Genomic DNA, 14,163 nt, shown 5'->3' with positions numbered 1-14,163 from the left:
TAAAAAATTATATTAGAAAGAAAAAGGGGCTGTTAAGGACAATGACTGCGAGAGAAGAAAATTTAAGAGAAATGTCTACAACCGTCAGACCTTCAAAATCTAAACTAGAACCAATCCATTTGAGGAGAAGAGGAATTACACTACGAAACTGTGACTTGTAAAAGCATATCATCATCTATGGTACGGAGTTGGTGTAAATGTAATCCTCATTTTCAAAGAGCCTTTCTTGTGATGCTGCACTCCCCTCGTCTTTTCTCCCCTTACCTCCATTCTTACAATCAACCCTTCCCTGCATGACCAAATCATAACAAAATGAAATGAGGAAAATTGGTCGCAGATTAGTTTGATCGCTCTGTATAAGATCTCTCACTAGATGAACTGAAAACCAGGGCTGAAGGAATTGGAATCAGGATAAGATAAGCTGAGTCGCCCTTCTACCAGTTCACCCAGGTCGGTATTTCTGGGATTTATTATTACTATTCAACCCGATTTGGATCAGAATCGGGGCATCCGATTCCAATTATTAAAAATACCTTGCGAATAACAGACTACATCTCAACACACTTTAAACACTGGAATCAACTCACCGTATCTCCTGAATTCCCACAGCCCACGAGTACATCATTAGTATCTGCCTTGCCTGGAAGAAGAAACAACAGGAAGAACAAGATTAAGTAGAGAAAAAAAAAGACAGAGAGAGGGAGACGTGTGAACTTCATTTTCTCTATGAAGTACGGTGTGATTTTAGGAGTAGATAGATCTGTCTAACAGTGACTAGTCAAATGGAGTGGGAAGGGAAGGAAAACAAACAGGACCGACAGAGCCTTCAAAGCATCTAATAATAGTCGTGGAAATACGGATCAATTTAATCTCATCTGTCTCTAAGATGCTATATTCGTTTTGGTCTGATCTTGTTAAATAGAATTACCTTCCTTTGACCTGTCTCCTGATTCTGGTGCAACAAGCTCTCCCTTCAAAGACCATGGTTGGCTCCTTCGGTTATTTCCCCTCTATAATAATTCTAAAATATATTACGACCATGCATGTGGAGGGGACTAAATAGAATTCCTTCCGCGTTCCCCAGATCCCTCAGGCTCACCTCTACCATCATTGCAGGCTTGCAGCTCTCGACTCTTGAATTCATAACCTACACTGACCAGCCTACAACATTTCTTTGAAGTTGAACCATCACCGACCACGTACCTTCTAAACTTGATTCAGGCACCCAGGGAACTTCGAAGTTTAAGCAGAAAACAGTGGACGTTGTCAGAGTGTAAACCAGATTGAATAGGGTTACCTGACGCAGCTAAGCATGAATTTCTTTCCCCTGTAAACGAATCGTCCATGGTCAGTGTAGGTACCGTGTCACACGAATGCCAATATGTTTATGCGAGTATGAAATGATTTTCTCGTTATCTCACTCAGAAACCCTGTGCACCTGGACTAGGGTACGTTACTAACGGTATTGAATTATGTTAAAATTCGAAAGATGTCGCCATCTTTATGTGTAATTGCTTACTGATTCGGCCAATGTAACACTGATACCGGAACTGGTACGTTCCATGTCACGGGCCACGGCCTCTCAACCATTAAAACTCTGAACCGCTTCTGAACGTGCGGCGCATTGCCGACTTCGTGGTTTCACGGTCAAATAGGTATTGGGCGCCTAGCAATTCGGTTTAGACTAAAATAAGCTGTCGCAACCGGTAGAGCACTGCTGAAAGTCCAGATTCAATTTGTGGTTCGTTGAATGAATACTTCACCCGACGGTCTAGATTTGCTCCTAACTCAAAACTACATTTGGGCCTTTGATTGCTGGGAATAGCGTTGTTTCCAAGCAAAATCATCAAAACGTTGATTCTATTCCCCATTCTCTATCTATCTAATCTAGAAATGCCGATATGACTGGTATTGGGTCAAATCGACAATATTGATATTAGGTATTTGATACCAAAAAACAAACTTAATTCTTATAAACGAAATTTATAATTATTAAAGTAGTCTCTTTATCTATACGATATTCTGTTAGCGAACCATAAACTTGTATATTATAATAAGGAAATAATTATATGTTAATAAGTTTCACTTCTTTTGCATTGACCCAGGTGGTAGTACGGTGGTACCCACATGGGAACATGCTTAAGCGTGTAATTTATTTCTACCAAAAAAGCTCAAGCATGTAATTTATTGAATTCGTTCTTGTACTATCTGATCTGGAAGTTGTCGTCAACCATCGATCATTTTTATGAATTGCTGCATTTTTTGAGGAGTGTTTACACTGTATAGCTTATGAAATTACCAGTGGGTCAAAACAGAATAGTTCTTTCACTCCACATCGTCAGTATCCGAGTGGATTCATTCCCTCCGATGTGCGAACCTTGGTGGGCCTGGCATGCTAAAATGGCTGAGATGGATGAGAAGAGAACTGGAATTAGAAAAAGGTGACATGGGCTTGCTGCTTCTGGGCCGAAATGCTTTTAGGAGTTCATCATAAGAATGATGATGAAACTTATACAGCCCAGATTGGGCTTAGGACCTAACTCGCTTTAGATTCTTATAGTGAAAAAGGAAATAATAATGGGTCAAATTAATTTGAAGAAATAATTAGATAGTTTAGTGTAGACACAACTGTCGAACTTTTCTACTTCTCTTTTTTTTCTTTTTCCCCTCCTTTTCAATAAAGCACCGATATGATTTCTTTATTTTCTGTTTTCATGGATAGGGACTGCTTCCTAAAACGCGTTTTCATTTTTACCCAATAAATTATTGTTATTACTATTATTTTTAGGTGAATTATTATTATTATTATTTTCTCTATTATGAATAATGATTTTATAGATTATCTTCACCCACATAGTTATCAAGTTATTGTAAATAATAACTGTATAAAATTTGAATAAACTAATTTCTTCATTTGAACTAAAACATTGTATTGGGATGAACAACTAAAGTCCTGTATTGATTAATTGCGATGATGCCAACTAATGCCCTGTATTGATTTATGAACACAAAAAAAATCTATTACATTATATGCCGATTTTATATATAAACTTAGTTGCATTTATTTATTTTAATTTTGAAGACGAACAGTTCAATCTTGTTGCTCTAACCATAGTTTCACCTAGCTAGTCGATTGTCAAGAACAGGATGAGAACCATATACAAAACCTATCTACAGAAATATTATATGTGTTTGAGAAAATAATATAGCTAGACTATCGAAATTCTGAGTGAATTTTTTTTATTTTTTATTACTGGGGTAAGGAAATTTGTTGATTACAAGAAAAGTTACATGTAATAAAGATGTACCTAGACAAAATGGTTTCGATGTTTTAAATTTAAAAAAATAATAGAGAGAATATGTAATTTGCAACGGGAGTAGAGAACACTGCTATTACATAAAGAGGGATGACATCTGCTAATGCATATTTCAAAGCTTAGTTGTATTTTATTTTTATTTTTTTGGAATTATAATAAAAATAATTAAGGACGTGAGGGGGTGATTGGGTTTAGGATATCTTTCTTTTTTCTTTTCTTTTTTTTTTTTTTTTTGGGGGGGGGGGGGAAGGAATTGGGAGCTAATATTAGGGAGTGGGGACTATGTCGGATGGTGCGGCTAATTCGTAACCTTTTCACTAAGAGGTGCCAATCATTATCAATTGAGCAACTCTTTAATAGTGATATCTGTTTTTATTTATTTATTATTGTTATTATTTATTTTTTGTTTAAGATATTATTAATAAAATGACATGTAAATCCCCATCCATCACATGGGGAGGAAACCAACAAGACATGCCCACAAATAAATCTTGTTGTGAAATCATATGGTTCAAAAGACAGACCAGACCCTTGGATTGTGATTTGGGTCGAGAAATAAAGATCATTCTACCCAATCAAGGTTCCATCAGATTTTGAAACTATGACCAGACTTCTTTTTGGGGTCATTAACAAAACTATGACTGAAACTGCCAGATTCACTTTTTGAAAAAATGGCAAACTTAAAACTTATATTGGAAAATATCCATATTTGTGTTGATTGAATTGTATCTCACATGTAAACCGGTTTTGATTGTATAATTCAAATAGAATTTTGTATAATTTAACATGATTTTAAAATAATGCAAGAACATACGTATATGTATGTTAACATTGAGCCCATCGGTGTTATAAAATGTCCTTAAAATCTTGACTAACTTATTAGACTCCAAGTGTTATTCTATGGGTAATGGGTATACCAGCATTCCCTAGCTAGTGAAATACATGAGCCAAATCCATATTTCTGGATCCAAATAGATTTTTATTGGATTCACTTTAGATGAACTACATGCAAATGAAGATTAAAGAGGAACATAATTGATATCAAACCAACAAAATCTAGTAGTTAACCCAATTGTATTCATGTCTAAAATTGTACTATACGGAACTTATGTATGTTAGAATATTTCAAGGCTACATGACAGAATCATGAGAGGGGTATAGCATATATATATTATAATTGAGAATTGACCCAAAACAAAGAGTGGTTCTGTACCTGTTACACGCCCTCCACTACCTGTGTTCCCTAAAAAAACGAGAATCCAAATTAAAATATTAATGAAAGAGAAACCCCAATACCAAACATGACACTAAAATATTCTCCGAAGATTACAAATTGATTATGAACCCACCCAGCCAATGTTTCTCCTTTAAACACACAAAAAAACATCCTTTTTCCATAATAATCGTCGACCCTACATGTTCTGTTTTTTCCCCTTTAAAAAGAAAAGAAAAAAATCTCTCAAAGTAAAGATTTGATGTGACCAACTTGGAGGTATTAATTTGCCACCGTCCTTTCTATAATATTCATGAAAAGTTAGGATTTAACTTTGGAAGAGGCAGAATGAATGATGATTACAAAAAGAATCTATACAAATTAAGAGAGAATTCTCATAATAGAAGAAAATTTCGGTGCAGGTGGGCAAGGAATTTCAAAAATTGAAAAGAGCCCATTAAGCCCCGGGGAACTCTATTCCGGAGTATGGTATTAAAATATTAATGCTTAACCAAAGTGAATTTGGTTTCATATAAGAGAGGCTTTAAGACCAAAGTGGTCTTATAAGAGTCCAAATTTCTTTTTCTCCACACCTTCAAAACATTGTATATATGTAAACATATCCATCCCAATTCACCTTTGGTCGTTAATCCATTTTCAAATGATTTTATCATTTCTTCAAGAGTGAATGAAAATTTTGATCACTTCTTAAATCTTATCAAAAAGAAGAAGAAAAAAAAAGACAAAAAAAAAAAAGCTTTCCTTACCAAATATACATAGCCAACTAGGTTGACGTATCTAAACCGTCCATTTGACCTGAATACGGAGAAAGTGGGGAGGAGAGAGAGAGAATGTGGACTGTTATACAGTATTACTACGACCGGTGTACTTTACCAAAACAACCATCACCAAAATCACCGCACCAGACCGCTATTTTTAACGGAAAAGTCCACTTTCCCTCCCTCTTCTCTCTCTCTTTCTCTCTCTCTCGCTTGCTCGCTCTGTAATGTGATGTCTCACATTCTCACTTCAGAGCTCGTTACGTTTTGGTTTATACTTTTCTATTAGAAACGAATATGGTGAAGAAGAAAAATATGTAATCCAAAGTCCCTTATTACCTTCCATCCTTCTCTCTCTCTTTCCCTCTCTGGTCTTTCCTTCTCTGACTTCTAAGTCGTCGTCGTCGTCTTCTTCTCCTTCTCCTTCTCCTTCTCCTACGATTATTTTCTTTGTTTCCCTTTGGTGGGTTTTGATTGATCTCCATCGAGAGCGAATGAATTGGGTTCCTGGCTGATTGAGACTGGTAGAAATGCATCTCTGTTTGCTATTGCTGATTCTACCTCTGTCGTTCTTCGATGTTTTGGGTTCGGAAGTGGAAATCCAAGCGCTTCTCGAGTTCAAGAAAGGGATACAACACGATCCCCTCCAGCTTGTGATCAACTCATGGGACAGCAGTTCGTTGGCATCCAACGATTGCCCTTGGACCTGGCATGGGATTGTTTGCGACTACAGCTCTGGTTCTGTTTCTGCTCTTGTTCTCGACGAACTGAATTTATCCGGAGATTTAAAGTTCGAAACGTTGACTCCGCTCCAAATGCTGAAGAACCTCAGCCTCTCCGGCAACTTTTTTACTGGTCGTCTGGTTCCGGCTCTGGGTAGGATGACTTCTCTGCAATATTTGGATCTATCAAGGAATCAGTTCAACGGCACGATCCCTGCTGGGTTGAACAATCTCTATAGTTTGACTCATCTCAATCTCTCTTTCAATGGCCTCACTGGTGGATTCCCGCCTGGAATTCTTCAGCAGTTGAGGTACTTGGATTTACATTCTAATCAACTTTCGGGCGAAATTGGAGTGGTGTTGTCGGAATTGCGCAATGTCGAATACCTCGATTTGAGCTTTAATGGGTTTTATGGGGCTCTCTTGTTGGACGTGGACAGCATTTATAGCTTGTCTAATACGATTCGGTATGTTAATATAAGTCACAACAGATTGAATGGAGGGTTCTTTTCACATGATTCATTTAATATGTTAAGGAACTTGGATGTTCTGGACCTTGGGGACAACCAGCTTACTGGACAGCTTCCCTCAGTTAACTCATTGCCTAATCTTCGAATTTTACGGCTTGGGAACAATCGCCTGCACGGAACCATGCCAGAAGAGTTGCTGGGCTATTCTATGCAATTGAAGGAACTGGATCTCAGTGGCAATTCGTTTTCAGGTAAAGTATTTATTTTAATTGCTACATCTTATGGGTTTTTGGTGAAATATTCTTTTAATTCTTAAATTCTTTCTGCCTTGTTCTATTTTTGTGCTCCAAGCTCTCATTTTTGCCTCGTCTGTCTACTAGTATTTCTTTCTACGAGAAAGAACTCGACTTATTCAAATCCTTCCAACCATATTTACATAGCCGGAAGAATTGAAACCATACGTTTCTGTTTGCACATTTTTGAGAATCTTCTATTTCATCAATGGCCGCCAACAGGTTATATTCCTTTTTTTGTCTGATGGCGAAAAATGAAAATATGACATATTCCGTGAGCTGGAAATTTTTGAAACTTGGTCTAGGATCAACGAGAACATATGTGCTTTCAGATTGTTAAGAACCTTTTATTCTTCTTTGAGTTATTATTCAATATAATACATCGATAGCTACAAATAGATCAAATGGGGAGTCAACACTTTTTGGCGAAGACTTGGGAGTAAACCAAATCCCTTTCTATTATGGGTATGTACTGGATCTGCATTTGCATAATTGCACATGTGGATACCTGGGGGTAGTACCCCCTGGTGTCTAGCCTTTATTAGGTTTTCCCTCTTCTTTACCTAGCACAGAAGTCTGGACCTTGACAACAGAAGTGTCATCCTTTCGGTTCATTTTCCTTTGAGTTGCAAAACTGGTGAACACGTATGTGCAAAAACTCTCTATGCATGATTTGATGTTGCTTGCTTTTGCCATCATGGTCTGTTTGTTACTCAGTTATTAGAAAAAAGGAAAAAAAGTTCTGTTGTTACTGTACAAAGTCATGTTGTATGTTATTTATTAAGCAGGCTTCAACTCATTCTCTGTTTGAGGTACTTAAGAGCTGTAAACTTTCTGCCTGCAGGTTCGATTCAGGTAATCAACTCGCCTGTTTTGAAAGTTTTGAATCTTTCATCAAACGTGCTCAGTGGTTCACTGCCTTCCAAAGTAGGAGGGTGTACAATTCTGGATTTGAGCAAAAACAGGTTTTCTGGTAACATATCTACCGTGCAGACTTGGGGGAACACTGTGGAGGTTATTGATTTGAGCTCAAATTCTTTGTCAGGCAGCTTTCCAAATTTGACCACCCAGTTTCAGAGTTTAATTTCTATTAAGATTAGAAATAATTCATTGGTCGGCAAGCTGCCTTATGCATTAGGGAACTGTTCAGAACTTTCTGCTGTTGACTTGAGCTTGAATGCACTTACAGGGAATATTCCAACTAGTTTCTTCACCTCATTGACCTTAACAAACCTGAATCTCTCAGGAAACCACTTTACTGGGTCAATCCCTCTTCCGGGCCTGCAGACCTCTGGATTATTATCTTCACCTTCTTATTCACGCATCGAATTGCTTGATCTCTCCAGTAATTCACTAAATGGTTCCCTACCTTCCTCAATAGGCAATATGGGTAGCCTTAAGTTGCTAAACCTTGCAAAGAATAGCTTGTCTGGACAGATACCAATTGAACTTGATAAACTCAATGGCTTGGAGTACCTTGACTTGTCAAACAATCATTTCAAAGGTGATATTCCTGATAGGCTCCCATCAACTCTAGAATATTTAAATGTGTCCTATAATGATCTATCTGGTCATGTTCCTCGAAATTTGGAGCATTTTCCTAATATTTCATTTCATCCTGGGAATACTTTACTGATCAACCCAAAATCTTGGTCTGGTGATTTTCATAGAAATACGCAACATCGCATGGCAAAAAGTAGTATTGGATTGGTAATTGGTCTTGCTTCTCTAGGGGCACTGGTGATGGTTGCCTTTGTTCTGTTACTGGCACATTATCGAGCGCACTTGCAAGAGTTTCCTGGAAGAAGTGGAAGTAGTAGGCATCAGAGGGATATTAAGCTGGGAATATTTGCTCGACCATCCCGTGTGAAGTACCGAAAAAATGCTGACCCTCGTCCAACTTCATTAAGTTTTTCAAGTGATCAGTTGCTGACTTCAAATGCAAGGTCATTCTCTAGTTTCATAATTAGAACAGAAGAGCAGGGTTTAACTGATGGAACAGAAGCAGGTCCAGAGTCTATGTATCCTGATATTCCAGATAATCTTACTCCATACTCTGGATGGAAATCCTCACCAGGGCCACCCTTGTCTTCGTCACCCCATTTCATTGAGGCCTGTGAGCGACCAGTGATATTAAATGTGTACTCACCAGATCGATTTGTTGGAGAGCTATTTTTCCTTGACAGCTCATTAGTATTCACAGCTGAGGAGTTGTCTCGAGCACCAGCAGAAGTTCTCAGTAGAAAGAGTCATGCGACTCTATGCAAGGCTACTCTAGATAGCGGACATATTTTAACTGTGAAGTGGTTGCGGGCAGGACTTGTAAAACGTAAGAAAGAGTTCTCTAAGGAAGCTAAAAAAATTGGATCTATCACACATCCAAACATTGTTCCTCTAAGAGCATATTACTGGGGGCGCCAGGAAGAAGAAAGGCTGATTCTAGTGGATTTTATCCCTGGGGATAGCTTGGCTCTCCATCTATATGGTAAGACGTTCCAGCATTCAACTTCCATTACCCATAAGATTAAAAATGCTTTATGATTGTTAACTTTCATTCAGGATTTTGTTGCAATCTTTATGTATGCTGAAAGTGACCCTTGATTTTTAATATGTATGTTTCTGTTTCTTTTGAGGCCTTCCAAAGCTCCTTATTTCTCATTCATGTACTAGTGACTGTTCAGGAAACTGTGAAGGCTTATTGAAATTATACTATACTTGAGTAAACCTTTGGTACATAGTGACTGACAATAGTGCGTCTTTTGAAGCTTGAGAGCATTTTGTTTTCAGAAGCTTCAAGGAATGATGTAAATTACATGGTACACATGGTTGTGGTACTTCAACGAACTTTCTTTATGATATAGTAATTGAAATATTTATAAGAACAACCAACTCAGCCTTATCCCTTCAACTCTATTTGAAGTCATACTTGAAACAAGGCCAACTATGCATGTCTTTCTGCACTTTCCTTGTGTCATTTTAGGATTGTCCCCAACTTTTTTTGTTCCTTCAATCTGACCCAAATCACTTGCAGGGCAATGCAGCCTCAAACAAGTTTCTTGTAACTTATCATGTGTGGGAGCTACTTCTGAGTCTCTGACCCAGCTCTAGTATGGCCTTTATCTTCCTATTTTCGTCACTCATCCATGTCAACACCTCATCTCTGCTTCAGAGCTTTTCAAAAGATGTTTTTAGCTGCCCAACATTTCGAACCAAACGTCATATCCAATCATGTAATTATCCTATAAAAACTTCCTTTTAGTTTAAAAAGAACATGCCTACCATACAACACTCATATGCATCTCTCCGGTTCATCCATCCTTCTTTTTTTTTTTTTTTTTTTTGGTTTGCCAACCCCGGTTTTTATAAACCGGTGGTTCGACCCGCGTCGCACACCTGGCTGTGGTGGGTGAGTCTCTCAGCGGGGATTTTTTGCATCCACAAGGATTCGATAACAGAACCTTGCTTAAGCGAACCAAGATGCTTACCACTTGGACCAACCCCCGTTGGTTCATCCATCCTTCTTTAACCTTGTCTTAACCCATCAATTTTTGCCACCTCATTACCCGTCATATTGTAACCAAAGTTACATTTATGCAGATATGTATGCTGATTGCTGGATTTCAATTATTCATGAAACAAGATGTTGGAGTAGTTATCTTTGTTTCAAGCTTGGTTTATTAGTTAGGAAGGCCTTTAAACAATTTAGTATACTTCAGAGGGGTGGGGATAGAAAAAGAAAAACAACTCGCATTTTACCATCCCAGTGGAAGTCTTAGATAGGAAGGGGAAAGGCTCAGCACAGTGGTTTCAACATAACCTGTCTTCTTTGCAAGTTAATGCAGTAAGGATCCTTACCATCAATGCAGCTTGTGTTACTTTATTGATGAGAGTTATGATTCAAATGGTTTTGTGTAAGCCAAGTCTCTGTGTTCTAAAAGGAAATAAGGATGACGGTTGTGAAGTCTAGTAAATTTAATGAAGCTGTCATGCAGGAAAACAGAGGTTCATATGCTGTAGTTTCCATTTGATTATGAATTTTTAATTTTACATTAGGATATTCTGTGACTCTTCCGTGGTTGAAGCTGTTCATTGATGACTTAAAAAACCTAATAGACTGGGAGGATGTACTTCTTGAGGTTTAAGAGTCAATTTCAAATGTCTGCTGAGTTGCTTTAATGGGTCTGCGTATTTCTGTCACCCCAAGCATTCTAGCCTCAAATCTTGGACAGACACGTGACCAAGTTGGTCCAGTGTCATTACACATAAGATTATAGCCTGTTAATGTGAACAGACCTGGTCAATGTATTATGCACTCTGATCTTGAAGTGTTGTCTAACACAGATTACAGCATTGTGTTGACAAAAGATGTGGACCTGGCAGATGGTCAAATGCCTATTTGGTATTAGGATCTGTGAAGGGGTTTGAAACTTGTGGTAGTTCAAGCCTTACTTCTTTTTTCCTTAAGTTCTCGCATCTGCTGGACCTGATGCAGTGTGGACTTTGGAGTGTTGGTGTTTGCAGATATAGTGTGGTGTGCCTGGAGGCAATAATTTCGTTTTTTTGAACCATGCTGACTTGGCATATGGTTCTGCCATCAAAAACTATGGATTTGGTTCTGTATTGCTGGTAATTGTAAAATAGTTTAGAAGCAGAGGTTCCATGGACATTTGCGGGAGCTTTTTCTGTTGGAAGATGGTCTTAGTTGCACAGCTGTCTCTTCAGGACTTAAACATTGAGGCTTTTATCCTTTGGGAATCCTCCTCTTTCAATAGAACTTCTTTAATAGAGCATCTTCAGCACAAGCAACTAAAAGGAGTGATCTAGTCTTCTAACCTTCATTTTTAGAGATGATTGAAGTAGGTATTGCTCTCATCATGGCAGAAATGTAAGGTACAACGGAAAAATAAATGAAGAGGAATATATATATATATATATATATATATATGGACCTAAATAATAGTCAACACACATATCAAAGTTTCCAAAGGAATATAGGTGATGTGAACCCAATTTTAGGGTTAGGGTTTCTTGGATGAATTCCCTAAAATTAAGGGTTTGCCTAGGTTAATCTTCTTTTGAACCAACAAATAATATAATCATTTGGGAAAGATCAAGGATTTAAAGAGGATTCCTGAGAATGATTTATGGTAAATGTAATCTAAGGCTCCAATAGGTGTAAATTGAGATACCTAAAAATTACTGGGAAGTTGGAATTGGGTTCTTGGATGTCAAAGGGAAGGTTTGGGATGTTTGTGGATCTCTAAGAAATTTATGGGAGATTCGGATAATTTTTCCGTAATTAATGTGAAAACAGGTTTTATTTCATTGACAACCAGTAAGATAGGGTCAGGTCTGATTTTTCAGTTTTTTGAATGTAAATTCCAGACAAGTTAGCTAAAACAGTTTAGATTGACTAGTTTAGAATTGCAAAATGTATTTTGGTAACCATCTGTAGTTACAACTTTGACAATGAAATTGAGTTTATTCCTTGCTAAAATTTTCAGGGTCCACAATTAGTTGGAAGCCTGGTTTTATTTTTATGAATCACGAATGAGTACATTTCCCGCTCCCAGATCCTGCAGTACCTGGAACGTTGTGCCCTGAGACTCTTTTTTGAGCTTAGTTTCATGTATTTTCTGTGCAATTTATCTTTTGACCCTCTCTTTGCGTAGTTGATCCTACATAAGTTCTTCGCAATTTTATTGCTAAAAATAAGTTATTTGCATGTATCTGTAAACTGATCATCCCTAGTAATAGACTAATCTTGGATCTCCTAGGTTGATATCATGCTAAATTATTCCTCCCTCCCCCCCCCCCCCCCCCCCGACCAAAAAAAAAAAAGCCTATTCTGAATAGTTACAAGAATATGCCACCTCTATGTTTGTTCATGTGTGTATGATCTTGATATACTCTGCCACTTGCTTGAAAGACTCTAAATCAACATTCTTTTTGTAGGGACTACTCCTCGAAGGTACTCCCTATTGTCGTTTAGCCAAAGACTAAAAGTTGCAGTTGACATTGCTCGGTGTTTGACATACCTCCATGATAATGGCCTCCCTCATGGCAACCTAAAGCCAACCAATATTCTTCTAATAGGCCGTGATCTTACTGCTCGCCTCACAGATTGCGGTCTCTATCGTCTCATGACTCCTGCTGCCACTGCAGAGCAGATCTTAAACTTGGGAGCACTTGGTTACCGGGCCCCAGAGCTTGCAATTGCAGCCAAACCCATGCCATCCTTCAAGGCAGATGTCTATGCATTTGGGGTGATATTGATGGAGCTGTTGACTAGAAGAAGTGCCGGTGACATTATTTCTGGTCAGACAGGTGCAGTAGATCTTACAGATTGGGTCAGACTTTGTGTCCATCAAGGACGAGGAATTGATTGTTTTGACAAAGACATTGCCAGTGGGGAAGAGTCTCCTATAAGAGCAATGGATGAATTGCTTGCCATATCACTGGGGTGTATTCTTCCTGTAAATGAGAGGCCAAATATCCGACAAGTTTTTGAGGATATCCGCTCCATATCTGTTTGAAATGTACATGCGTCTTCCAGTAGGTTTGTTTTTAATCTTCTTTTTTTTTTTTTTTTTTTTTTCTATTTTTCCCCTCCCCCTAGTTGGGTCCTAAGCCTTCTGATCTGGCCCAATCATCAAAATTTTTTACCACCCTTAATGTAAAGGAACGATTGATCAAATTGGTTGATTGATTCATTTGACAGTTTGAGTTGCAAAGATTGTAATTTTTTTGGTCCAGTTGAGTGTCATACTGTCTGCAGCAGTAGACAACAGTTGATTTTGAAGTAGTTAATCATATTCTATTTATAAGAGTGGGTATTTTGTGCATTCAGAAATGTTTACTTTGTATGCAAATTATCATCCAGTGTATAATATGTGGAAATGATGCTCGACAATCGAACAGTTTCTTGGCTCCAAAAATGGTGATTAGATAGGTTTTGACCCAGAATGAGGACCTAGCAAACTGAGTCCTAATCTCTCTAGAGTGCATTTGGTTAGTCTGATTTTTAATAACCATTTGGTCACACTTCTGTTGGGCAATTATCATCAAAACCAGAAGTCACGAAGAGTTACGAATTTTAACTGAAAATTGGGACCATATGGATTTCATGGTTGAAGGTTAAATCCTGTTAAATCCATTGATTCCACAGAATTGACAAAACCCTTTGCTTCACAAAAATCATGGAGACCAAATCGGCTTTCACATAATGGTAATCAAACAATTTATTTTTAGTGACTTACGATCCACGGATGCTGATTCCATGGATTTAAAATCGAAATCAGCACAAGCATATGCAGTATTTAATAACCAAATGCACACTGGGAGACGTTCATTTGAGGAATCATTTCGT

At 37.9% G+C, this 14,163-nt stretch overlaps 1 protein-coding gene across 1 annotated transcript; it reads left to right on the top strand.

Annotated features, from left to right (window-relative positions):
- Window positions 1-3,649: 3,649 nt before the first annotated feature.
- LOC149026864 (putative inactive receptor kinase At5g10020) lies at window positions 3,650-13,639 on the top strand. Its single transcript, XM_089156812.1, has 3 exons — window positions 3,650-6,752; window positions 7,639-9,279; window positions 12,750-13,639. Exons 1-3 carry the CDS (start codon window positions 5,840-5,842, stop codon window positions 13,328-13,330), a joined length of 3,135 nt encoding a protein of 1,044 aa, XP_089012938.1. The 5' UTR covers window positions 3,650-5,839; the 3' UTR covers window positions 13,331-13,639.
- The last annotated feature ends 524 nt before the right edge of the window (window positions 13,640-14,163 follow it).

The sequence above is a fragment of the Hakea prostrata genome, chromosome 1 (assembly GCF_041222555.1).
Source record: "Hakea prostrata isolate BN-2017 chromosome 1, UWA_Hpros_2, whole genome shotgun sequence".
NCBI lineage: Eukaryota > Viridiplantae > Streptophyta > Magnoliopsida > Proteales > Proteaceae > Hakea > Hakea prostrata.
The sequence above is the reverse complement of the archived record's forward strand: the minus strand, read 5'-3'. Positions and strand labels throughout refer to the sequence as shown.